Raw genomic sequence first — 27473 nt, 5'->3', positions numbered from 1 at the left:
TGGTTGAAAATGCCAAACTGGTTTTAATGTTTTTCAAATCATAAAATTTACCCCAGTCCCCACTTAATCACATTCAAATGAAAAAGCAGATGACAACTGACTGAGCTATCTTACAATCTTAAAGATGGGTTTCCTTATATTTTAGTGTCAAATTAAGCAAACTACAATGAACTATCATGTATTCTTAATCATAGCATTATGTTCTTATTGCATATAATTAAGAGTTTTAACCAATCATAAATGTCCATGTATGGAGAGTCTGGATAAACTTTAAAAAAAAAAAGACTTTTTGACCTTTCTTGGTCAGTCACTCATTGGAATTCTGCGGGTAATTCTCTTCTAATTTAGCTAATTATGAATTAATTATGGACAAAACTGGTATTTTTGAAAGTCATTACACCTCTACTTTCTATTCATATAAGTATTAGCATTTTCATTTTCATAAATGAAAATAAGGGAACCCATCTTTATTATAGCACCTAATTGCCTAGCAGACAACAATAAAACTTACAAATGACTAGCTCTACCACTAACTTTTCTACAGTCACTTAACTTGGGGCAAGAGGGCATTACACCCTTCCCGGCCTCCCCACACCAGATTTTGGCCAAGTGTTAAAAGACTGGCACCAGTTGCAGGAACCAATTCTATGACAGCTGGAGTAACTTATTTACAAATGCTTCAAACTAGACATTAATTGCCTTTTACTATCATTTAATGGCTAATTTTTATCATAAAATCCAGGGAATCACAAAACAATCCTGTACAACTTCTGGTTGTCTTTTTCACTATATTGAACACTTAAAGATGGGTTCCCTCATTTTCATTTACGAAAATCAAAATGCTAATACTTATATGAATAGAAACTAGAGGTGTTCTAATGACTTGGAAAAATACCAGTTTGTCTCACATGTCCATAATTAATTCATAATCAGCTAAATTAGAAGAGAATTACCAGCAGAATTCCAATGAGTGACCGATCAAGAAAGGTCAAAAAGTCTTTTTTTGTTTATCCAGACTGTACATTTATGGATATCTATGATTGTTTAAAACTCTTAAGTATATGCAATAAGAACATGATATGATTAAGAATACATGATAATTCATTAAAAACACCAATTAATCAAATAGTTTGCATAATTTGACACTAAAAAAATAAGGAAACCCATCTTTAAGGAGTGTACCAGCTTCAAAATATATCAATTGTTGAAAAAACCATACCTCAATTTGTACACAAATTTATATATTTTGGTAAAAAATAGCAAAACTATTGTTATATACCGATACCGGTTGGTATCACGTTAAATACCAGTATAGAAATTTATATTGTTAATAATATCACCTGATTAATAAATACCGGAATATCACCATATCGTGATATATGGTAATTTTCATGATATATAGTAAAATTTTTGTCCAGATAAGATCATCTACATAATTTTAATAAGTAACTTAATAGTTGAAACAGATGTTTTTTTCATGATATTAAAGACTGGGGTGTTTTTACAGATATTTATTGTTTTATGTTACATTTAAAATTTCTAGATCATAATTTTCTTTCAAAAACCAGTAAAAAATAAACTTCAAAAATATCGTGATATATACCCATATCGTGATATATTAATGCTTAATATCGTGATATCAACTTGAACCAATATCGCCCAGCCCTAATATTGTTATATAAATTTCATTTGCTTTATTTGTTTTTTAAAAAAAATGTCATGTATTGAAGAAGAAAGGAATCGGAACACATCCAATAAGAAATTTATTAACGGGATATAGTCTTAGAATGAACATAAAATTTAAGAATTTTAAACTTGGCGAATAAGAGCCAGTAGATATACCTGGTATCATAAATAACATAACAGGATCCTTATATAATCCGATAAATCCAAAAAACTTAGTAATTATCCATAAATATGCAATTAACTATTGAAATACGCTTAATATCAAGATTAAGAGTTTTTCAATAATTACTTAGTTTTATGAATTTTCCAATTTTCTAGATTTTACAGGGATTCTGTTGTAACTTTATGACACCAGGTAAGTTCACTGATGAATATATACTCATATTGACCATTTCGAGAACTTAAATTTTATGTTCATTCTAAGACGTAGTATCACTTAAATAATTCGGTTGCAACCCAACTTTATTTTTTATAAACTAACATAAAAATCAAGGGACACCTGCTAGATAACTCTGGCAACTACGAAGTTGCACAATATTGTACATTAACATATTGCCTGGTTGATATACCATACCTAGATATTTCATACTTATAATGTATTAACATGTAATACACATAACAAATTTGACTTTAACATTGTAATGTCAATAAAGTTTAATTTTAACTCTACATATATCTAAATATACATGTAAGGGTACATTGACCAAAACCCATTTTAGCCTATTTGTCCAGACAAAACTGGCCATAAGTAAATAATGCCCCAGTCTCTCAGAGTCTCTACTTAAAGATGGGTTCCTTTATTTTCATTTATGAAAATGAAAATGCTAATACTTATATGAATAGAAAGTAGAGGTGTTCTAATGACTTGGAAAATTACCAGTTTGTCTCACATGTACATAATTAACTTTCTTGATCGGTCACTCATTGGAATTCTGCTGATAATTTGGTTTTTTTTCCAAGTCATCAGAACACCTCTACTTTCTATTCATATAAGCATTTTCATTTTCATTAATGAAAATAAGGGAACCCATCTTTAAACTGAATGCGATAGCTTGTTTCATAATGAATGAAATTCATGGGGTTCATTAATAACTACATCAATGGGTCTTATTTTAAATTCTTCTTTCTTTGTGATTCTTCTTTCAGTTCCTAATATAAAATATTTCAAAATGTCTGCTTCAATATACAAACTTTTGAAAGCCGAAAATACAAATATTTTTAAATAATCTAAAACAAAAATCTTGTTACTTACATATTGACTGGTAGTTTCCTCTACCAAACCCCGAAATATCGAAATCACCAATGGTTCCTCAACTCTTTCTTTATTTCATTTTCTAATAGAGCGCCATTATTGTCACGCCCACTTTCTGATCAATGGCAATAACTCGAAACAAAACAGCGCGAAATTCAGTTGAATTATGTCACAGGATTCTAAAATAAACAAAAATTCGGAGTCATAAATGAGAGTTAGACATGGAAAGGCGATTACCAACGTAATATCAGGTTCAGAAATGGATTTCACATACCTTTTGACCCTTGATATCGTTTTTATAGCCCCGTTCTACGCTCTTTCTCTTGTGCAGTCGACAAAGGATTATGGACAATGAAGGTTCAGAGGATGTTATGAATTACCAGACGTTATTAATGCACTGACTTTCTTTATATGACAATCGCGACTATACGGTGTCTATAATATGTCGCATTATCCGAACTCTCATTGGTGTTTTCAAAAGATCATTTCTATGAAAACCAACAAGAAATATTTTTGAATTTTTGATTTGCAAAATGTATTTCAATGTATGTTTATTATATTGTTGCTCTTCTCTTTTTTTTCCCCAAAATTTTAGGAAACGACAATAGGGCAAAATTAAACCTCCCCGTAGTTCCTATTGACCGACACGCTCCGTTAGGTTTCCTTTCAAGCTAGTTTTGCAGACCCAATACATCGGCATTCCAACCACTTAAAGAGTCAATATCTAAGAGTATAACAGTAATATTTAATCTAATTATGAGGGGTTCCCATTTCTTTATTGCGTATCTGAAGGTCATTTGGCCTTGGACACATGCTATGATACGGCCGCTGAAGATTCGATGTCACCAGCGATACGTTTCGAAAAAGTTTGGATGTTGGCGATGTTGTCAAAATTAAAAAAAAAAGCGGTGTGTTGCGATTTGGCTTTGCAACCATTCTTTAAAAAGAAACTTGTTAGAGTTTATTTTTACTTTTAGGAAGGGATATCAAGTTGAAAACCCAGTAGCATAGTGGCATCAGGCGTTTTGAAAGGAAAGAGTCACAGGCCATGGTGGAGCCCCGCCTATATAATATGATGATAGAAATTCGAATTTTCTTTAGAGTGGCCCGAAAACATCTTATTTTGCTGCGAGCGTGTGAATGGAATTTTTATATGGAAGATGTCTACGGCCATTTCTACCATCGAAGAGAAAGCAAGTTTGGGAGGGGTCCGTCTTGAGCTATCAGATAAAAAATAAAGTTGGGTTGCAACCGAATTATTTAAGTGATACTACGTCTTAGAATGAACATAAAATTTAAGTTCTCGAAATGGTCAATATGAGTATATATTCATCAGTGAACTTACCTGGTGTCATAAAGTTACAACAGAATCCCTGTAAAATCTGGAAAATTGGAAAATTCATAAAACTAAGTCATTATTGAATAACGCTTAATCTTGATATTAAACGTTTTTCAATAGTTAATTGCATATTTATGGATAATTGCTAAGTTTTTTGGATTTATCGGATTATATAAGGATCCTGTTATGTTATTTATGACACCAGGTATATCTACTGACTCTTATTGGCCAAGTTTAAAATTCTTAAATTTTATGTTAATTCTAAGACGTAGTATCACTTTAAATGATATCTCAGTTTAAGAAGTCAAATAGAACTGTTAGTATTGAAGTGTTGAATGGTTATTCAAGTGTCCAATGGTAACTGATATCCTATACCGGAAGTTCAATGGTTCAAAATACAATCTGTCCCGATTTCAGGTTGTCATCGTGCCAACTTTCATTTGACACAAGATATAAAGCTGAGGTCAAGACATAATTATTTTCTCAGAGATCAGCTTGCTTCCTCCTGACCCAACCTAGATTCATGGGTGTATCGTGTTTTTGTCATACCATACACCTAATTATAACCTCTGGTACAAACGAAACAGATATTTAAAGTGATACTACGTCTTAGAATTAACATAAGATTTAAGAATTTTAAACTTGGCCAATCAGAGCATATATTCATCAGTAGATATACCTGGTGTCATAAATAACATAACAGGATCCTTATATAATCCGATAAATCCAAAAAACTTAGTAATTATCCATAAATATGCAATTAACTATTGAAATATCAAGATTAAGCGTTTTTCAATAATTACCTAGTTTTATGAATTTTCCAATTTTCCAGATTTTACAGGGATTCTGTTGTAACTTTATGACACCAGGTAAGTTCACTGATGAATATATACTCATATTGACCATTTCGAGAACTTAAATTTTATGTTCATTCTAAGACGTAGTATCACTTCAAAGGAATACCAATGGACATAGAATTGTCTCATACTTGTATGGTCACTATGAGTATATTTATCAGATGGACTTACCAGGTGCCATGACGACAGAATAGAATCTGTATAAATTGAAAAACTCTTCTAAGCGTGATTCAAAATTACTTTGTTAAATGGATTATTACTTAGTGTCATGTTTTTATTGGATAAAGCGATTCTGACGAATAAGGACTCATTTCGGACACGTTTAAAAATTAAGCTTAAAGATGGGTTCCCTTATTTTCATTTATGAAAATGAAAATGTTTATACTCATATGAATAAAAAGTAGAGGTATTCTAATGACTTGGAAAAATACCAGTTTGTCTCACATGTCCATAATTAATTCATAATTAGCTAAATTAGAAGAGAATTACCAGCAGAATTTCAATGAGTGACCGATCAAGAAAGGTCAAAAAGTCTTCTTTTTTATCCAGATTGTACATACATGGACATTTATGATTGGTTAGAACTCTTAATTATATACAATAAGAACATAATGATATGATTAAGAATACATGATAATTCATTACAAACACCAATTAATCAAATAGTTTGCTCAATTTGACATCAAACAATAAGGAAACCCATCTTTAAATTCCACGGAACATGCTTGAAAGAAGTAGCTCGTCAGATCATGGATGACAAAGTGTAGTAACCTGCGGAAAAACACAACCAGATTGCGCAAGATGACAAAAATGTAAGAAACAGCAAACTGAAACCTGATCTTATATGATGAATCTACTAGGGCCTATTGAATTCTGGAATATTAAAGTCGCAATTCTTTACGGTTGGATAAATTCGCCACATTTCTAACAGTTCCAAAACGGACAGTTTATGATTATTGAAACAGGGCTTCAAGAGTTTTTATTCAACACGTGGTTTTTGGCGACTGTGTAAATACTGCTTGTAGGCGTATAACATTGTCGAGTCATTTAAAGACAAAGAAAAGATCGGCGGTTCTTAGACACCGTTTCTTATCGTTTGGAATCAGAACAAAATATGTTTTTATTTGAGAGAGTCGTGTTGTTGATCAAGTCAGAGAGTCTGGGAATGAGGTCAAGACAGACGACATGCCCCATGTGAACATTCTTTCTTCTCGTGATATAATTCCATTTAAACCAGGATACACATGTTTTCAGATATATACGTCACAAATAAGGCGTTTAAAGATGGGTTTTCTTGTTTTTATAATGAATTATCATGTATTCTTAATCATAACATTATGTTATTATTACATATAATTTAGAGTTTTAACATTTTTGATCAGTCACTTATTGGAATTCTGCTGATAATTCTCTTCTAATTTAGCTAATTATGAATTAATTATGGACATGTGAGACAAACTGGTATTTTTCCAAGTCATTAAAACACCTCTACTTTTTATTCATATAAGTATTAGCATTTTCATTTAAATAAATGAATATAAGGGAACCTATCTTTAAGCTTCAAATTTTTAGACACCTGTCTCTACCCTACAGGCTACAGCCTCTGGGGTAAATCAAATTGTTTTACTGTAATCATATTATAAGTGAAAACTCAAAGAACGAAATTGAAAAAGTTGATGGAAGAGATATAGCCTACCTTCCAATGCCACCAGGCCTTTGAAATTTCCTTTCAATAGTTAATATGTGCTCTTAAATCTTAATCTTATTATACCTCCATCTTTACATACGCGCAACATCCAACTTTGACATTTTTGAGGCCGAGAGACATAAAACGAAAACAATGTTTTAGTTGTCTACGACTCAAACCAGAAGAAACATATGGTTATTAATTTCGTTTGTAGTTTTTACCGAAAAACCAAAATCAACAATTCGCCTATGGACAATTTCGTATCATAATAAGGCCTTTATATATTATTAATAAAAGCGTATTCATATCTATACCAAAATTCGCCGCCTCATGCTAAGCTATTTAGATAAAATGAACCACGGTCACATCAATTTATTCTTTTAAGAAGTGTGGTTTAAACTTGAATGGCGATGGGATCCTGTCTACCAAGTGCCTTGGCCTATTCACTTAGTTTATTCCTACCTATTTAGAATAATGCTGCAGTATGACTTATTCAATGCCTATTTACGGCTAGATAAACTGGATTAATGAATAGATAAGATGACATAGTACCAATTTACATTTGATTTCACCAGAATCTTCAAGACCAATATGTTTAGGTCTACAGCAAGAGACTTGTTACAGCTTACAGAAGAAATACAAATTTCATTAATATCCTAGTCTATGGTATACTTAACCCTCAATAGCCTTAAAATATCTGACCTTCCTACGATGACTATTCATATTAATGCTTCTTATTTTCTTATAGATACATGAAAAGATTTTGTTTCACAATACAGGTTTTATCTTGAGATGATTATTGATATATCAGAAAAATATTGACTCTTATATTTTCAGCTATTTCAGCTAAAGAAGATGATACCTCCACAGATAGTATTACAGAGACATCCTTAGTTAACATATCTAATTATCTTAACCTTTGATACTACCACAGATAGTATTACAGAGACATCCTTAGTTAACATATCTAATTATCTTAAACTTTAATACTACCACAGATAGTATTACAGAGACATCCTTAGTTAACATATCTAATTATCTTAACCTTTGATACTACCACAGATATTATTACAGAGACATCCTTAGTTAACATATCTTATCATCTTAACCTTTGATACTACCACAGATAGTATTACAGAGACATCCTTAGTTAACATATCTTATCATCTTAACCTTTGATACTACCACAGATAGTATTACAGAGACATCCTTAGTTAACATATCTAATTATCTTAACCTTTTATACTACCACAGATAGTATTACAGAGACATCGTTAGTTAACATATCTACTTATCTTAACCTTTGATACTACCACAGATAGTATTACAGAGACATCCTTAGTTAACATATCTAATTATCTTAACCTTTGATACTACCACAGATAGTATTACAGAGACATCCTTAGTTAACATATCTTATTATCTTAACCTTTGATACTACCAAAGATAGTATTGCAGAGACATCCTTAGTTAACATATCTTATTATCTTAACCTTTGATACTACCACAGATAGTATTACAGAGACATCCTTAGTTAACATATCTACTTATCTTAACCTTTGATACTACCATAGATAGTATTACAGAGACATCCTTAGTTAACATATCTAATTATCTTAACCTTTGATACTACCACAGATAGTATTACAGAGACATCCTTAGTTAACATATCTAATTATCTTAAACTTTAATACTACCACAGATAGTATTACAGAGACATCCTTAGTTAACATATCTAATTATCTTAACCTTTGATACTACCACAGATATTATTACAGAGACATCCTTAGTTAACATATCTTATCATCTTAACCTTTGATACTACCACAGATAGTATTACAGAGACATCCTTAGTTAACATATCTTATCATCTTAACCTTTGATACTACCACAGATAGTATTACAGAGACATCCTTAGTTAACATATCTAATTATCTTAACCTTTTATACTACCACAGATAGTATTACAGAGACATCCTTAGTTAACATATCTACTTATCTTAACCTTTGATACTACCATAGATAGTATTACAGAGACATCCTTAGTTAACATATCTAATTATCTTAACCTTTGATACTACCATAGATAGTATTACAGAGACATCCTTAGTTAACATATCTAATTATCTTAAACTTTAATACTACCACAGATAGTATTACAGAGACATCCTTAGTTAACATATCTTATCATCTTAACCTTTAACTTGCACCTTGTTTTATCATAAATCTTTACTTTGTGACTTAGGCCAGTGCTTTCATGAGACTATGTTCTCATCACCATCTAACACTGAAATAGATAATTAAGTATGTCCCATAGTAGGCAAGCACTAACATAGTACATACTCAATTGGACGCCTTCGTGGGGTCGTGAACGACAATAAAATCATTTTTACCTAACTAATGCAAAGATCGAATGAGCAAATGTCACTGGATTAAAATGCACTTAACCAATCGACGCATAGTTTTTCGGAGTTAAAATTCAGATTAGTGACACAGATTGGTTATATTTGGTCTAATCAGACGGCACATTCTGAATCTTGAAGTCACGGTTTGTTCGGAATTACTCGTATCTAAATGGAAAAAATCAAAAATTGCAAAAACATTTCGCCGTTTTGGTCTAATATTAAGAAACCGCAACATTAAAAGTGTACAGTAAGGTTATGACTTCATAAATAGATGGAACAGGGCGTTTCTCAAATCGTTCTGAAAACTTTGAGATGATTTATTGGGGAAAAATGAACAACTTAATAAAACTCATAACCTGATGCCACTCTGCGATTGGGTTTGTCAACTAAATAATACCAATAATCATGACAGTTCTACCAGCTTACTTTTACGTTTATATGATATAATATCTGGATTTTTGTATATTTATTCAAGAAAAAGCTTTTTCATCAAAGGATTATCAATTATCACTTCTGGTTCATGACTATGAATTTCTTTTCCGGAATCATAAGTTCTCCACAAATGTATGACACATCAAAATATTTTGTGCATTCGCAGAATAGAAATGGGCTAAACTCGTCGCCTTGTGATATGCCAATGCCACTTCCACTGAATTGAAACACTCTACGTCTTTTGCACACTCGCAGAATAGAAAGGGGCTCAACACGTCGCTTTTTAGAATAACACTCTTACTCGATAAAATGGAGCCGTGGTGGCTCAGTGAGTTAGACGCTTGCTCGCTAATCTGAAGGTCCAGGGTTCAATCCCGGCATAGGTAGAGATAACACCTTCGGATTTTTCAACCGGTTTCAGTGATGTAGGTAAGAGGGGCTGACATGGAAAAAGCGTCTAGTCGTTTGAATGGGACAATAAACCGAGGCCCCGTGTGCTACAGGCTGTGCACGTTAAAGATCCCTCGACAGTTGGAAATCGAAAAAGAGCATGCCAATGGCGCTGTCCTGACAAAATTTCCCTCATTGCACCCTGCATGGTGTTGCCCGTCTTCATTAGCCCACATGGTGCAGAAAAGTAGGACGTAAAACTCCATTCATTTCATTTACTCGATAAAATGACCACTTATTTACCATAAAAATAAGAATCTTTTTGAAAAAAAAACAAATGAAACTGCCACCAGGGAGGGAACATCAACAAAATAGTAAGTCAAGTCGAATTTATCGCCCCAACGAGAGCAAATTTTGCCATTTTAATTATTTAGTAACAAGACAAAAGTCGTTCGAATTATTTCCATAGTATAAAAGAAACTTAACATGTGACGTGCTGAATTGTCACTTTTAGGTTTCCGCGATATTCAAATATGGCCTACCGCCTTAATTTTTGAATAAAAAGAACTGAACTCACCGGTTTGTTTGCGGAAATGGACGAAGTTTAGAATAAATCTGACCGCTTTAATTTCACTCGAGATCAAATTTCTGGGTTGGGAGGCAAGTGGATAAGTCGCGTGATGTAGATGTAGACGACAGTCATTTGGCACTTGTTGGGTGGAGAGGTTCTATCAGGGAAAATTCTCAGCTATTAAAATTCAGAGAAATTGCATTGAAAAAGTGATTGCGCGCAATAAAAAGGATTCCTCGTAGCCCAATTAATAAGGATTCTTGGTAAAGATGTATTTCGTTCGTTGCACACTGCATGCAGTTGTCGTTACCCATAAGCACAATCCGACGAGAGGGGGATTTTGCCAGGACAGTGAGTCTTGGTTTAAAGTGGAATGTCAAGGAGGTTTCTAAACACATTTTTCGGTCAACCTTTACAGTGCCCCTGAAAATGAAGTAGATGGGTATGGAATAATTACAATTTGACCTTTGAACCTGTTATATGCTTTCCTTGTCGTGCTGTATTGAGATGTGGTTAGAGGCAAATTGATGTAAATTGCCTCCTAAATGTCATTGCAGTAGTTATTTCATTAGTACCCTTGTATTTATAATACACATTTCAAACAATTAACAATTAAATCGTGTTTCAACGCCGAAGACAAGAAATTAGATGGGCTCAAAATAAGTTCTTGTATTTTACTAAAAGGAAACTTGTTTGGGGAGGAAAAATCACAGTATTAAGCTAAGATTCCATATACGCGTCATGTGGATCCGTCGTGCGTCATCCGTCATGCGTTAAAAATCGAAATGGTTGGTTTAAGAGGGTATGATTCCATATATGCAGAAGCGGTATCCGTCAAATGGTCTCCGTCATGCGTCAAAAAAATTGCCGGGTGTAGCGACTTTTCACGCATCCGGACGCCTTTCCGAGCTGGAGATCTCCCAAATGTGACGTATTTTGTGGGGATTCCCTGTCTTTTTTATGCACCAAAGCATCTATCTGTCTAGTCCGTGCATCAAATGAAAGATAACGCATACGTTTAACGCACATATGGGCCATTTATGTACGCATGACGCACCCGCATGACGCGTATATGGAATCTTAGCTTTACAGTTCAGTTCAGTAACTTCCCTTGCCCCCCTTTCAAAACTTATATGGACTCACTCCACTAAAACATTTTATGCAAATGATTGTGTGGAATCTAGTCCAGGCTATTTTGAGAAATCTTCTTTCTCTCTCCCTTTTGGGGTTTTTGCCTGCCTCTTTAGGGGTAATTTTTGGTCTAGATTTGGAATTTGATGTCTGAAATTGCATTATCTTTAAGATTTGGTGAGATGATGAGAGACCTAAAGATGGAAGACTCATTCTAAAAATAGTCGTTTTGTGAACTGCCAAACTCTAGCAGATGAGTATAACCGGTAGTAGTCTACTTTCAATTTGAGTAGCTCAAAATTTCCATGGTCATCATACATTGATTTTTTTTAGGAGACATTAAGGATTGGTTAGGCTTTCATTCGACATATTGGAAAGCTTTCAACGAGATTTCTTGAAAAAGTTGTAGAAGGTTGAATTTCTTGTTTTAACATGGTTGGAGATGGCAAATGAATTAGTGGAGTGAGTCCATATAATAATATTATTCTTACTATGGAGAAATTAAAATTGGTCTGAAAATCAATCACTGCCATTCTTTTCGTATTTTTCTCAAATATAATATGAATGAAAAATCATTAAATATAATTTTACATCGAAAGTTTTCTTATGTGACAATTTAGAAAATATTTAGGGATATTTTGCAATATAGCTCAAAATACGAAACTCTATCATAAATTTCGTTAGCTCCGCATGTTGACGTAAACAAAGATGGAAGGTGTTTTGTGGAAGTGGACCAACTATCTGTCAGGTAGGGCTAGTTTTTATAAATTTCACTGTCTCAGATATCATGTCGATGGTCCAGATTATTGCTACAGCAAGGTTTCTTTCGGATTACCACATAATTTTGATTTCCAGTCGTCTGGCATCCTAAAAATTAACGATTTATGACCAAATGCTGGTTTGTTTACATTTTTTCCAAAACAACACGGATCTGCTTCTTGCTTCACTGGGTCAGTAACAATGACGTGATCCAGCATGACTTGGCCTACTACAATGTTGTGAGCTTTGCCTACAGTAACAATAGGCACATCAACATGCTAAATATTGCTATAGGCTAATTTTTAAAAAAAAAAAAAGTACAATAATTACAGTCTAGTAACCTAATTTCGTGGAAACCTATTATTCGTGGATTTCCGGAAAGGATTAATAATTTACATGAGCGACCTTGCGCGACCCCCGCATTAGTTTGTTTTGATAAACATGGGTTTTCTGTACAATGTCAGCTAGTAGAATGAATCCAGTAGTTTCAAGCAAGGTAAAATGTATTAATGTATACTTTGACAAATACAAAATGGCGGATTTCAGTTATTACCAAACGTCACCATTTTTAATCGGCCGAATTTCCTTATAATCCACAGCTGTAATCGGAATTCTAAGTGTCGTCTGCTAGAATATATTCCAACGAATGAAGTCACGTGATCAACTAGCGGATTCCGTGTTAGCAGAAAATTTCTATGGAACACAAAGTGGACCATATTCTTATATTGTTTCAGTGACTTTTAGCAATAAATCACGCTACGTATCATATTTTGTCAGTCACTATTTTTTTTTTAAATCGTGGTTCTTTGAAGGAATTGTCACTAGTTATAATAAATTGATATTAAAGATAAATACTAAGAGAAGTTAATTATACCACCCGGTATCCATACAACGTGTTTTTCTCGACTTATTTATAGATCAAACATTGTACACGAAAATAGGTGACGCATTCTGCTGCCGTTGTCGAGTTGGTTGCTCATGAAATATGGGTCAAAGTGAAGGATTCATAAAGAAAATCGAAATAAACCAATTTCAATTATTTTGTAGAATATCTGAGGAAACATCTAAGACATAATTTTTTTTTTTCGTTTTTATAACCTTGACGAAATTCGGTGTTGAATCCTTATATCCACGAAAATAGGTTACACCTCTGTACATTTTGCAGTGACAGGCTGTAAATTTAATCTTTACAGATCTTCCTTTTAGTTTTTAACCTGTCCATTTTGATCTTTTTTCGATCAGCTTTTCCTTGTCTTTTAATATACAGTGATCTTTCTCAGATTATCCTTTTAGAACTGGGTTGACACGAATGATAAGAAAAACTGACTTCTCTAATGTTCATGAAAAAAAAAAGTGCATATGATAGGCTATAGCTGGGTGATATACTGATACCAGTAAGTCCAATATATGAATTTATGATCTATTGCCTGATTAAAGTGATACTACGTCTTAGAATGAACATAAAATTTAATTCTCAAGAATGGTCAATATGAGTATATATTCATCAGTGAACTTACCTGGTGTCATAAAGTTACAACAGAATCCCTGTAAAATCTGGAAAATTAGAAAATTCATAAAACTGAGTAATTATTGAAAAACGCTTAATCATAATATTAAGCGTTTTTCAATAGTTAATTGCATATTTATGGATAATTATGGAATTTGGATTTATCGGATTTTATAAGGATCCTGTTATGTTATTTATGACACCAGGTATATCTGCTGGCTCTCAATGGCCAAGTTTAAAATTCTTAAATTTTTATGTTTATTCTAAGACGTAGTATCACTTTAAAAGGGATATTTAGACGATTTTACATTCTTTTGAAATTTTCAGGTTGGCAGCCCCGTTGGTTCGTACTGGATAATGGTATTTTATCATATTATAAATCACAAGAAGATGTTAACAATGGTTGTAAAGGATCCATTAAAATGTCAGCTTGTGACATCTCAGGTTTGCTTGACTTTATTCTTGAATATCTTGGTGACCACTTGAAACCTCTTATACGCCATATTTGGTCATTTTGACTTTTTGGTACCGTTTGAAAGCTCGTAAAAGCGAGGATCTTGTGATCAAAACCTCTTAATCTTAGCTTGATTGTAAATAACTCAAAAACCACTAATTAAATAACACGTATATAAACAGTCAGATTTAAAACCTTGTAAAATATATTATTATACGAGGTTCAATGTTCCTTTTTCTGCGGATGAAAATGAAAAACCTTGTATACTGTATTATTATATGAGTTTTTGGTTCAATAGGCTTGTTAATATTTTTTGTTGGTGATATTTCGATGAGTTTCTTTACTTTGATTGAAGTCTCAATAAGATTCTTAGTCAATAAGGTACCGTATCTATCTAAAAAAAAAATTGGATGTGAAACTCTCTCTCATTTCAGTCCATCATTCAGACAGTACAAGACTGGACCTGATAATTCCTGGAGAACAGAGATATTATGTGAAAGCTGCTAACTATCAGGAGCGGCAGGCATGGTTAGTGGCACTTGGTTCCTCAAAGGCAGCGTTCAATAGTTCACAAAATAGACCGGAATCAGGTAAGATATTCCTGGAAGGAAACAATAGAAAATTTCAATGTTTTTTATAATTCATAATTAGCAAACAGTCATGTGAACTCTCTGAAAGGCATCCCAAGCTGACAAACCCAATAACCAAATAAATATTATGAGTTAGTTGACTTACTCAGTTATGACAAAATACATTATGATCTATGTGGGTTCATTGAAAGAGATGTCAAGTTAACACACCTGTAGCAGAGTGATATGAAGTGTTTCAATTGGTATGTTGTGTCCCTAATTATTTAAAGTGATACTACGTCTTAGAATTAACATAAAATTGAAGAATTTTAAACTTGGCGAATAAGATCCAGTAGATATACCTGGTGTCATAAATAACATAACAGGATCCTTATATAATCCGATAAATCAAAAAAACTTAGTAATTATCCATAAATATGCAATTAACTATTGAAAAACGCTAAATATCAAGATTAAGCATTTTTCAATAATTACTTAGTTTTATGAATTTTCCAATTTTCTAGATTTTACAGGGATTCTGTTGTAACTTTATGACACCCGGTAAGTTCACTGATGAATATATACTCATATTGACCATTTCGAGAACTTAGACGGAACCCTCCCACACTTGCTTTCTCTTCGATGGTAGAAATGGCCGTAGACATCTTCCATATAAAAATTCCATTCACACGCTCGCAGCAAAATAAGATGTTTTCGGGCCACTCTAAAAAAATTTGAATTTCTATCGTCATATTATATAGGCGGGGCTCCACCATGGCCTGTGACTCTTTCCTTTCAAAAAGCCTGATGCCACTATGCTACTGAGTTTTCAACTTGGTATTCCTTCCTGAAAGTAATCGTTTATGTGCTCTTAAATCTTAATCTTGATATACCTCTATCTTTTTCGTTTCTTTACATACATGCAACATCCAACTTTAACATTTTTGAGGCCGTTATGATTATATGATTATTGTTATGATTATACGCCCACATCTCTCTATGTGGACGTATATTGTCGGCACCCCTGTCGGTCCGTCAGTCCGTCCTTCAACATTTGCTTGTAAACGCTCTAAAAACTAGATTTTTTGATGGAATCAAATGAAATTCAGTATGTGTATACATATTCATAAAACGAAGATCAAGTTCATATTTGAGCTATTTTCAACTGTTAGAAGCAGAGTTATTGCCCTTGCCCCAAAATCTTGAATATGCTATTACTCTCTTAGTTTTCAACCGATTTTGATGAAACTTAAAACTTATTGGACCTAAATCGAAAGGTTTTTAGGCCTCTTACGTCAGTTTTGAGGAGTTATCGCCCTTTAACCTCTATACAGTAAGTGCTTCTATCAACATCAATTGCTCGTAAACACTCTAAAAACCAGAGTGTTTGAAGGAATCAAATGAAATTCGTTATGTGCATACATATTCATGAAACGAAGGTCTGTCGGTCCGTCAACATTTGCTTGTAAACGCTCTAAAAACTAGATTTTTTGATGGAATCAAATGAAATTCAGTATGTGTATACATATTCATAAAACAAAGATCAAGTTCGAATTTGAGCTATTTTCGACTGTTAGAAGCAGAGTTATTGCCTTTGTCCCAAAATCTTGAATATTTACCATCTGCATGTCGTGGTGGGCATATATGGCTGTGGTCCTCTATCTTTTTATGTTGTTTCTGACAGCCATCTGATGGTATATTGATTACATATATTGATTCACCTACACTAATTGCTGTGAATTAAAACTAATTAAAAGTCCCACTCAATAATTATAAATCAATTAAACTCTAGGTTGGTTTGATATCCCCTTGTTTGAAATTAGTCACAGTAATTTTTTCATTGTGATTAAATCACAAGAGACATTGGTTGCAATAAATTGAATACAAGCAAAGTAGATGCTTGGTAGATTGGTCAATGGTTTAATAGCCACATGGTAATTGGTCACTAGGAAATTTAGTTGAAATCCGGAAACCCCGATATCAGCACGCTTTTTACTGGGAACGGAATATTTACTATGTAAAAGTAATTGTTAATCTGGAGCTCTGGTTTCTGGTTCCGCACGCCAGTGATTGGGAACCAATTATCAAATTCTATAGTAATTAGTAATCATCATCCGGTCGCTTGTTACTGTGAGTTCTTCTAACTGGCTTCCGGATTAGCGTTATTTATGATGTCGCGTGATTGGTGTTTAATAAATCCTCATTATCAGATTAAGCAATTAATTTAATCATCACGTGTAAGCTATCTTTCGTTCAATCATACCTGAATACCATTTATCGTTCAGTTATACTTCAATGTCATCTTTAGTTCAGTCATACCTGAATACCATTTATCGTTCAGTTATACTTCAATGTCATTTTTCGTTCAATTATACCTGAAAACCATTTATCGTTCAGTTATACTTCAATGTCATCTTTAGTTCAATCATACCTGAATACCATTTAATGTTCAGTTATACTTCAATGTCATCTTTAATTCAGTCATACCTGAATACCATTTATCGTTCAGTTATACTTCAATGTCATCTTTAGTTCAGTCATACCTGAATACCATTTATCGTTCAGTTATACTTCAATGTCATCTTTCGTTCAATCATACCTGAATACCATTTATCGTTCAGTTATACTTCAATGTCATCTTTCGTTCAATCATACCTGAATACCATTTATCTTTCAGTTATACTTCAATGTCATCTTTCGTTCAAACATACCTGAATACCATTTATCTTTCAGTTATACTTCAATGTCATCTTTCGTTCAATCATACCTGAATACCATTTATCGTTCAGTTATACTTCAATGTCATCTTTCGTTCAGTCATACCTGAATTCTATTATTGATACGGACATATCAAACGTTAGCCTTACGAAATATATTGTTATTTGTGGTAAATTTAATGATCTTGTGTAAGCTATCTTTCATTCAGTAATACTCGAATTCACTTTTTCGTTCAGTCATACCCGAATTCCAACATTATCGCTACAATGATATGGCACGGTAATTTATGTTTATATATTAGTGAATCCTAATTTTAAGGAATGATTATGTTATGATCATGCTATGATAGTGAAATAAAATGAAAAAATTATAAATAATCGTGGTTCTTTACGATGTATTGGCCCTATAAAGTACACACATGTCTATCACATGTTGCGTACGTGATATTTGACAGGTGTCCTTATGGGAAGGGATATAACTCTAGTTATGAAATGGCATGTTTCAACTATCCGGATTCGTTAAACTGCACGATTTTATCGGGAACTGGAATGTGCGGATAAACGAGGCTCCACTGTAATTCGTTCATTTTGGTAAATATGTGAAAAGGGCACAGGCAACTTTGTCACAAGGTAAATTGGTAACTGATAGCGATATTATTTCAGCAAACTTGGTTGCAGTAATTCGACCTAATGCAAAATTATTGGATGGCCGTTTATTAGGTTATTTATGTAAGAAAAGGAATTATACGAGTTGGATTGATTTTTTAAGGCAATAGAATTGCCATCCATCTTATAACATGGACAATTAAAGGGGGAAATGGCAAAACAAACCATTATTAACTTATTTGGAATTGAGCAAACAATGTATTAAATTGTAGCAGCTTTGATGATTGTTTTTACCTCTGTGTATAGAGAGTCACATTTTAGATATGCAGATGTGTGCATGTATTGTAAAATTTTGCAGACAGTGTGGCATGGTTGTATGAAAAGTCAAAAAAAAGTTTTCTGAATATTGAGGAAAAGTGCTTTCTGTTTACGAAATATTATATCAACTGTTTTTAAATAGAAAAAGGATTAACAAATCATGGGTGACCGCTTGAAACCTTGTAAATGCCATATTTGGTCATTTGGACTTTTTGGTACCGTTCGAAAGCTCGTAAAAGCGCGGATCTTGTGATCAAAACCTCGTATTCTTAGCTTGATTGTAAATAACTCAAAAAGCACTAATTAAATAACACGTATATAAACAGTCAGATTTAAAACCTCGTAAAATATATTATTATACGAGGTTCAATGTTCTTTTTTCTACAGATGAAAATGAAAAACCTTGTATACTGTATTATTATACGAGTTTTTGGTTCAATAGGCCGGAGATTTCAAATTGTTATACGAGGTTTATATTTTTAAAGAATGAAAACCACGTATAGCGGTAAAAAAAATAATAAAAAAGATTTTAACAAAATACGCGTACTAATAGTTTTTTGCGTTTTTCTCGAAAAGTAATTCTGCGTCATATATCGTTATACGAGGCTTAAAACGGTCACCTACGATATTTAACACAATGTAATAAGTTTCATGGAGAGACAAAAGAGTTTGTGAAGAATAAAAGCTTCAACCTTTTTGGAACTGTTTTCTACGAAAGCCTTTTAGGCCCATCTCAAAAAAAAAAAAAAATTTTATTTTATTTTTCTGATTGTATTTTGCACAATTCAGATTCTACAACTCGAAATTTCGAATTCCATGAGTCAAAATTTCGGATTTCACAAGTTGAAATTTCGGATTCCAGAAGTCACAATTTCGGATTCCACAAGTTGAAATTTCAGATTTCACAATTTTTGGAAATTTGGAACGGGCCTAAAAGTCTTTCGTAGTTTCCCAACAATTAATGTAAAAAATATAATTGAACTCTTAAAGGTGAAAGCCAGTCTTAGAGTGCAATATCTGTAAAAATAACAGTGACTCATTGAAAATTATTGAAGTTGAATTCACAATTGCTAAGTGGCATCAGGAGAAACTACCCTTTGAAATCATGAGTGTCAAGAGTGGAAACAAATGTGAAATAATGCATCAAAGTTCAACGGGAGAAAATTCTAATTCCGGAGTTTATGGGGATGAACAGACAGATTTGAGTCAGTGGGATATCATCCCTGATGTTTTTGTGGAACAGTTTTCGTCTGAAGCAGACGCGAAAGAGTCGAATTGTAAAAATATCTGTGATCAAGAGCCAAAGATGGAATACTGCAGAACTGATAATGAACCATCAAATGAAGTGGAAGCAAGTCCAGATGGTGAAAGAGCTTCAGAATCAAAGATGACCAGCGAAGAGAACTCGGATAATGTTCTTGATGAACAGATGAAAGGAACTCTATGTTCAGAAATGGAAGCAGAAGATGAAGAACCAAAGATACAATGCTGCAGAACTGATAATGAACTGTCAAATGAAGTGGAAGCAAGCTCAGATGATGTTCTCAATGAACATATCAAGGTGACTCCATGTTCCAAAATTGACCATGAAGAAAAATGTTCAAATAATGAAAAAGACACACAACCAGACCGGCTTAAAAAAGAAACAGAAGACAAAGCAGAAAATGTCTGTCTTGGTCAGACGAAGATGTCACCGAGTTCCAAAATCGACGAAGAAAATATCTATGAAGAGGATTCAAAGTTAATCAAAATGGCTGAAGTTGAAAATACCTTGTCTGTACAGTGGATGGGAATTGAAACAGCTGTGGACAACAATGTTGTTGGAGGAGTGTCAGATCTTAATGAAGCATATCAAGATGATGAATATGTTTGTGTTGAAATGGAAGAAGCCACATCAAAAGATTTAGAAGGCAAGTCTAAAACCATGGAGAAAACAATAGAAGATAATGCCATGCCACTGTACGGTTCAAACTGATATTTGAAATAACACCAAAAATGATATATCATCGAAGTGGACTCGAACCGTTTATTCCTTGGAATAGCCTAATCTTGCTGTTATTTATCCTCTGATAGCTCTAAAGCAGGCCTGGGTAACCTTTTTCCGCAATGGAGGGCCACATTTGGGGGATGCGAGAAGGCCGTGGGCCACGTAACAAACCATCAATGAATCATGGGATTAACAATGAGAAACATGCAATTTTTTAAAGTCATTTATTCAATAACGTATTTCAATGTGTATTTCAAATAACAGACATATTTGACGTAAAATCACTGTTTCACTCTTCGTTAACCTCGATTGGTTAGATTCATTTTGACGTCATACTTTGATAAAACGGGTCCCGATATCAGAATAGGCAGCGACAATCTGCTGGCCACAGAGACAGTGACAAGAGCAAAAGAACCATTTGCTTGCGGGCCGCATTTCAAATTTTACACGACGCGAGCCGCACGAAATCGCAGTTGGCCCTCGGGCCGTAGGTTGCACAGGCCTGCACTAAAGGCATCCCTTTCAGAGAGTCCACATATCTAATAACTTTTATTGGATATTTGGGTTTCTATCTTTTCACGTCTTACATAGAGTTCATCAGTTCGCATAGCCAGTGATAGCTATGTTTTGACACATAAGTTTTGTTATGGAGCTCTTTCAGAGAGTCTACATAGCTCATAGTGTTTTTTGGTTATTGGGTTTAGTATGTCTACATTTCATTACATTACTTTTGGTCTTTGATATCTGGATAATCCAAAAACCACTGTCAGTGTCTTGTATTTTCAGGAGAGATGTCTCCAGATATTATCAAATACAAGAAATCAGAACTACGATTGTACTGTGATCTAATGATGCAACAGGTCCATAGCGTGAAAGAAATTGCTACAGTGGAGGGTGGTACCATCAATCAAGAGGTGGGTCTTAGAATTTGATTGACAGACATCTTATTTGTATAAAAGCGTTCAACAAATTTGATTTCCACTGTCATCAAAGATCGACGTTATCGCTATTTTAACGTCCTTGCACATCAGCGACAAAATGGCGGCATTCAACAAAGCCATGCTATTAAGCTAGTGTTTATATTAACTAGTTCTAATTACTTTCCAGATTTTGTTTTATTTCCTCTGGATCCAAAGAAATTCGTGGGCCTAGAGTTTGTTTGGACTGATAAGTCGGCTATGCCGTTTTCTGCCACCTTTGACGTCATGACATTGACGCTGTTAGCCAAAATTCTTGCATCTGATTGGATAAGCTAATTGCGCGAAAAATTCTGTCGTGTAAAAGTAGAACCTATTCCTACTTCTTTTGCGATCGTCGTGACCAACATTTTTCGCTGCAAATTCTAGTACTTCGTATCAATATGCATGCGCCTGTTCGAAAAAATCTCTTCGTGCGAAAAAAATAGCCCTGTGGAAAACAGCCTTAAGAGGTGAGTCTTTCCCTCATTGCACACTAAGTTAATATGAGATAAGCATTAATTGGAAATAGAAAAAAAGTTTGCTTATATGGCTATCATGACTAAATTTCTCTTAATGCCAGTGTCATGTACCAAAGTACCAAAAATACCACAACATTAAGTAACCAAAAAATGTTCTTCTCTTTCAGAAACTAACAGAAGCATCTCATCTGTTAGGGGCTACTTGTGACACATTCATCCAGACGTTAGAAGACTGTATGAATTTAGTCAGTACCATGCCAGTCTATGAAATGCCTCATCAACACATTATGGATTCAGCCATTCCATTATCTCCTGCCCATGGACGCATCAAGAGGGTAATTTTTTGAGTTATTGCCCTTGATTTATAAAAAACGCGTCAAAATTTGTTTGTGAATACAATAGAGACTACAGTTTTCATCCGATTTAAATGAAATTTGGTATGGAGATCTTAGTAAAGATTAAATTTGACAATTTTTCGATCAACTAAATTTGAGTTATTGCCCTTGAATAGTAAAAATCATCAAAATTTGTTGGTGATAGAGGTGACAGTTTATGTCAGAATTTTATTAAATAATGTGTGTTTGTTAAAATCAACAATATCTTACACAAATTAGATTTTTGGTATGATTTGACACAGATAGGTGACTGCCCTTGATATACTGAAAATGTATCAGGAAAGTGGGCGTATCGTGCTAGCCAACCACTTGTTATATTCTTTAAGATAATAATGATGATACATCTTGTTTTATTGATGAGTCAGACGAGATCTTGACCTTTATACACATGTTTAATTGGTCAATGATTTGGGTCTTGATCAATAAGGCTCAAAATATTGTGAAAAAGTGACTTTGAAAAGATTGCTTTTTCTGTCTATCATGTACGTACATCACACGATAGGTGGTTGGTCAAATTGAATTACAATGTAGAAAGCATATGGGGCTATGTGTCCTTAATATTAAGAATATTAGAAAATTTGGGAGCCGCGGTGGCTCAGTGAGTTAGACGCTTGCTCGCTAATCTGAAGGTCCAGGGTTCAATCCCAGCATAGGTCGAGATAATACCTTCGGATTTTTCAACCAGGTTTGCCCCTGTCAGTGATGCAGGTAAGAGGAACTGACATGGAAAAAGCGTCTAGTCGTTCAGATGGGACAATAAACCGAGGCCCCGTGTACTACAGGCTGTGCACGTTAAAGATCCCTCGACAGTTGGAAATCGAAAAAGAGCAGGCTAATGCCGCTGTCCTGGTAAAATTTCCCTCATTGCACCCTACATAACTTTGCCTGTCTTCATTAGCCCACATGGTGCAGAAAAGTAGGACGTAAAACTCCATTCATTTCATTTCATTTTTTATTAGAAAAATTAAGTAAAAGTAAAATTCTATTTTTAGACTAGTTCCAACAAGTCGCAGGTCTCTAGAGCCAACTCTGTCGAAAAGTAAGTACATTTTCGGTTTTTTATTTTTAAACGAAATGCGATGGAGTTTTTATAACCTACCATTTTTTTCCTGATTGAGTTGAGGAATATGACCAGCTAGGACTGTAATCTTTGAAAATCTGATTAATCATTTACGATAAATTTTCTAAGCGTTTATGTACCATGAGTTCAAATCCTCTCCAAGGTAAGAAAATTCTGACACCACAGCCAGTGCTTCCAAAAGTAGGCCCTCAAACATGAAATTATGTATTAGTAAACAACTTATTCTTTGACCTCTAACTCCCTTCTGATTACTTTTCAGGCAAATGTCTAATAGAAGATCATCATCCAGTTCTACAGAGGGTATAATACCAACTCCATCGCCACGACAACGCACGCATTCAGACAGTTCTCATTCCGATACTCCTGGTCCTGAACATTCCATGAACGGACCGGTCCGAAATCGTCCGTTATTAAAGGAAGAAGATGCCATTCCTGAACAGCCAGTTGAAATTGTAGTCACCAAGGTAGATAACTCTGTCCAGTCCTCAACATCCAAACAGACGGTCAGCTCTGAAGATCTTGATTCACCAGAAGATTTCCAAGATGCCATCGATTCCAAAATCCCGACATTTTTTTCTACTTTAAACCAAAGGTAACATTTATAAAGTGGAATAGTGGCAGCCGTTTTATTGTAGGTTTTGATTATCTCACACTCCAACTCAAAGTTAGATTGATGTCTGCTAAATGATGCAGGGAGCCGCGGTGGGTCAGAAGGTCCAGGGTTCAATCCCGGCTTAGGTCGAGATAATACCTTCTGATTTTTCAACCTGGTTTCCCCCTGTCAGTGATGCAGGTAAGAGGGGCTGACATGGAAAAAGCGTCTAGGGAGAATGCTGCTGTCCTATCTAAACTTTAGACTCTAAAGTATCATCTTACACTGCATGGCATGAATTTTTTTTTCAGTTTTACGCCAGAAGACGTAATGAGTCCAGATGGTATTATAGTATCATTATTTCTTGAAGCCTGTCACAATATTCTACCCTTATTTGGTATGTTTATGTTTGAAATGCTTAAGGGGTTGGTGTAATCCATATTCTTGATGTGTAAATGTCCATATATAAAGTCTGGATAAACTAAAAAAGACTTTTTGACCTTTCTTGAACGGTCACTCATTGGAATTCTGCTGGTAATTCTCTTCTAATTTAGCTAATTATGAATTAATTATGGACATGTGAGACAAACTGGTATTTTTCCAAGTCATTAGAACACCTCTACTTTCTATTCATATAAGTATTAGCATTTTCATTTTCATAAATGAAAACAAGGGAACCCATCTTTAAGTTATTAAATTAATTCATGATATAATATGTAATGAATTGATCATAATATTATGGGATAGATTATGATACTTGTTATTTTTTGAGTAGATAAATTAAACAGTACAGCGTTCGCCCCTGTTAAAATGGATTTTACAGGCAATATAAGAGTAAGTAGCATTTCTTACTGATGTGATTTCACCTTTCCTCAAACCCAGCAAAAGAGTGGCATCAGGTGTTCAAGAATTAATCAGAATTAATGACTAAAATATTTTTTTGTTAAGGGTCAAGGGTTAACTTACTTGCTCATGTACCCTTTAATTATTCAAAAAGCTCATCTCATTTAACAAGGGCAATAACTCTTCTATGGATTTCAAGACTTAATTTCTTGTCAAAAACAGCATAGATGAACTAAGTTGATTTTGTCATTTCAGAAAATACGACAAAAATATTCCAGTAAACCTGAAGAGTTCACAACCCTACAGAGAATTGTCTGCAATGAAATAAAAGCTAATCAACACACCAGTTCTAATTCAGCCACCGTGGCTATCTTATGGTTAAATAGGTAAGAGGAAAGAAACTACTTATTTTCATGGGGATCTTCTCTACCAGCTGGTCCTTGGCCAAACCTAATGGCACTGATCTTTCCTTGATTATCTGTACCTTATAGCCGGGCCTGTTGGAATAATGACCAGTTTCACGCTTACTGAGATAAGAACCCACGACCACCATTTTTTTTTTTTCTCTTAAAATTGTCCATCATTATTTTCAGAGGTTTGGAATTTATCCGTGAAATTTTGAGGGAAGTAAACAGCGGGGAAATGGACCTATCAAAATGTGCGTATGGAGCATATGACAGAACATTGAAACCCTACCATGGCTGGGTTGTTCGTGGAATATTTGCTGTAAGTTTATTGTTTGCTGTTTTATAGACTTAGTTTATAGACTTAGTTTAGAGACTTAGTTTATAGAATTAGTTTATGGACTAAGTTTATAGACTTAGTTTTTAGACTTAGTTTATAGACTAAGTTCATAGACTAAGTTTATAGACTTAGTTTATAGAATTAGTTTATGGACTAAGTTTATAGACTTAGTTTATAGACTTAGTTTTTAGACTTAGTTTATAGACTTAGTTGTTTATAGATTTAGTTTATAGACTTAGTTTATAGACTTAGTTTATGGACTTAGTTTATGGACTTAATTTATAGACTCAGTTTATAGATTTAGTTTATAGACTTAGTTTATAGACTTAGTTTATAGACTTAGTTTATAGACTTAGTTTATAGACTTAGTTTATGGACTTAGTTTATGGACTTAGTTTATAGACTTAGTTTATAGATTTAGTTTATAGACTTAGTTTATAGACTTAGTTTATAGACTTAGTTTATAGACTTAGTTTATGGACTTAGTTTATGGACTTAGTTTATAGACTTAGTTTATGGACTTAGTTTATAGACTTAGTTGTTTATAGATTTAGTTTTTTATAGACTTAGTTTCTTATAGACTTAGTTTATAGACTTAGTTTATAGACTTAGTTTATAGACTTAGTTGTTTATGGACTTAGTTTATAGACTAAGTTTATAGACTAGTTTATAGTAAGGTATGTTGATATAATTAGCTAAGAGCTTAATGAATTACTCTTAGGGAGAGTCATTTCCAACAGAAGAGTCTTTGGCCTATTATATAATAGTGCAATAAAACACCAAACAAATTTTTTTGGTGTGGACTCTCTGAGAGGGAGGCAGATTGGATAAAAGCCAATATCAGATGTGTGAACTCTCTGAAAACTATACCTATTTGACTCAAGAGCTAAAAACTACGGAATTGCCTTTGTGGGTTTTGTCACTTTTTTAAAAATTTTTTAATGCTGTTTGAAAGGAAGTAGTCAGACAAGTATTTAAAGTCGAAAAGAGAAGTGAAATTGTCTCCCTTTAAAGCCAATTACCTTGAGAAATTTGTTATTTTTAATATTTGTTACTTTTCAGGTTGCTGTGAAAGCTTTACCTTATCGGGATGATTTTCTGACCCATCTAGCTGTAACAGACTGTGACATAAAAAGTCCAATATTCATTCATTCCTTACAAGAAGATATTGAAGATTACGTGAAAAACCTGGACCAAACTATTCAAGTTATTCACCAGTTTTATAAGGACCATGATTTGAATAATGAAGATCCAATTTAGAGGGTGGTTTTGCCTTTAGATGAACACAATCTGGTCTCTGTTTCACAAAAACTTTTATCAAAATTTATCGCATGACTTATGACTTACGCAAAATATTAAGGGCAACAGGATCACCATTTACAAAAAATATCTTGTGATCAAAATTGTGGTCAAAATTAAGAATTACAAAACAAAAGCTTTTTCTGGTTTTTTTGAAAAAAGAAAATCCTGGAAACCTGCTATATGAAACTTGATGAAGCTGTTATCTGAAACTTGATGAAGCTGTTATATCAAGCTGTTATCTGAAACTTGATGATTAAGCTATTATCTAGCTTGATGAAGCTGTTATATGAAACTTGATGAAGCTGTTATCTGAAACTTGATGAAGCTGTTATATCAAGCTGTTATCTGAAACTTGATGAAGCTGTTATATCAAGCTGTTATCTGAAACTTGATAATTAAGCTATTATCTAG

General features: G+C 33.7%; 2 protein-coding genes across 2 annotated transcripts in view; one reads left to right on the top strand and one right to left on the bottom strand.

The window, feature by feature from the left end:
• LOTGIDRAFT_200649 (hypothetical protein) overlaps positions 1 to 3107 on the bottom strand; it is a 6201-nt gene extending 3094 nt beyond the window's left edge. The window contains exon 1 of the mRNA XM_009050225.1: positions 2939 to 3107. Within this exon, the coding sequence (XP_009048473.1) occupies positions 2939 to 2940 (2 nt within the window). The 5' untranslated portion in view covers positions 2941 to 3107. The remainder of the gene's footprint in view (positions 1 to 2938) is intronic.
• Positions 3108 to 12458: 9351 nt separating this feature from the next.
• Positions 12459 to 27020, top strand: LOTGIDRAFT_140459 (hypothetical protein; the record flags this gene model as incomplete). Its single annotated transcript, XM_009050224.1, has 11 exons — positions 12459 to 12498; positions 14344 to 14460; positions 14905 to 15060; positions 21454 to 21581; positions 22273 to 22440; positions 23881 to 24173; positions 24485 to 24570; positions 24946 to 25007; positions 25272 to 25402; positions 25610 to 25742; positions 26823 to 27020. 11 exons carry the CDS (start codon positions 12459 to 12461, stop codon positions 27018 to 27020), a joined length of 1512 nt encoding a protein of 503 aa, XP_009048472.1.
• Positions 27021 to 27473: the final 453 nt, after the last annotated feature.

The sequence above is a fragment of the Lottia gigantea genome (assembly GCF_000327385.1).
Source record: "Lottia gigantea unplaced genomic scaffold LOTGIsca_147, whole genome shotgun sequence".
Taxonomy (NCBI): Eukaryota; Metazoa; Mollusca; class Gastropoda; family Lottiidae; genus Lottia; species Lottia gigantea.
The sequence above is the reverse complement of the archived record's forward strand: the minus strand, read 5'-3'. Positions and strand labels throughout refer to the sequence as shown.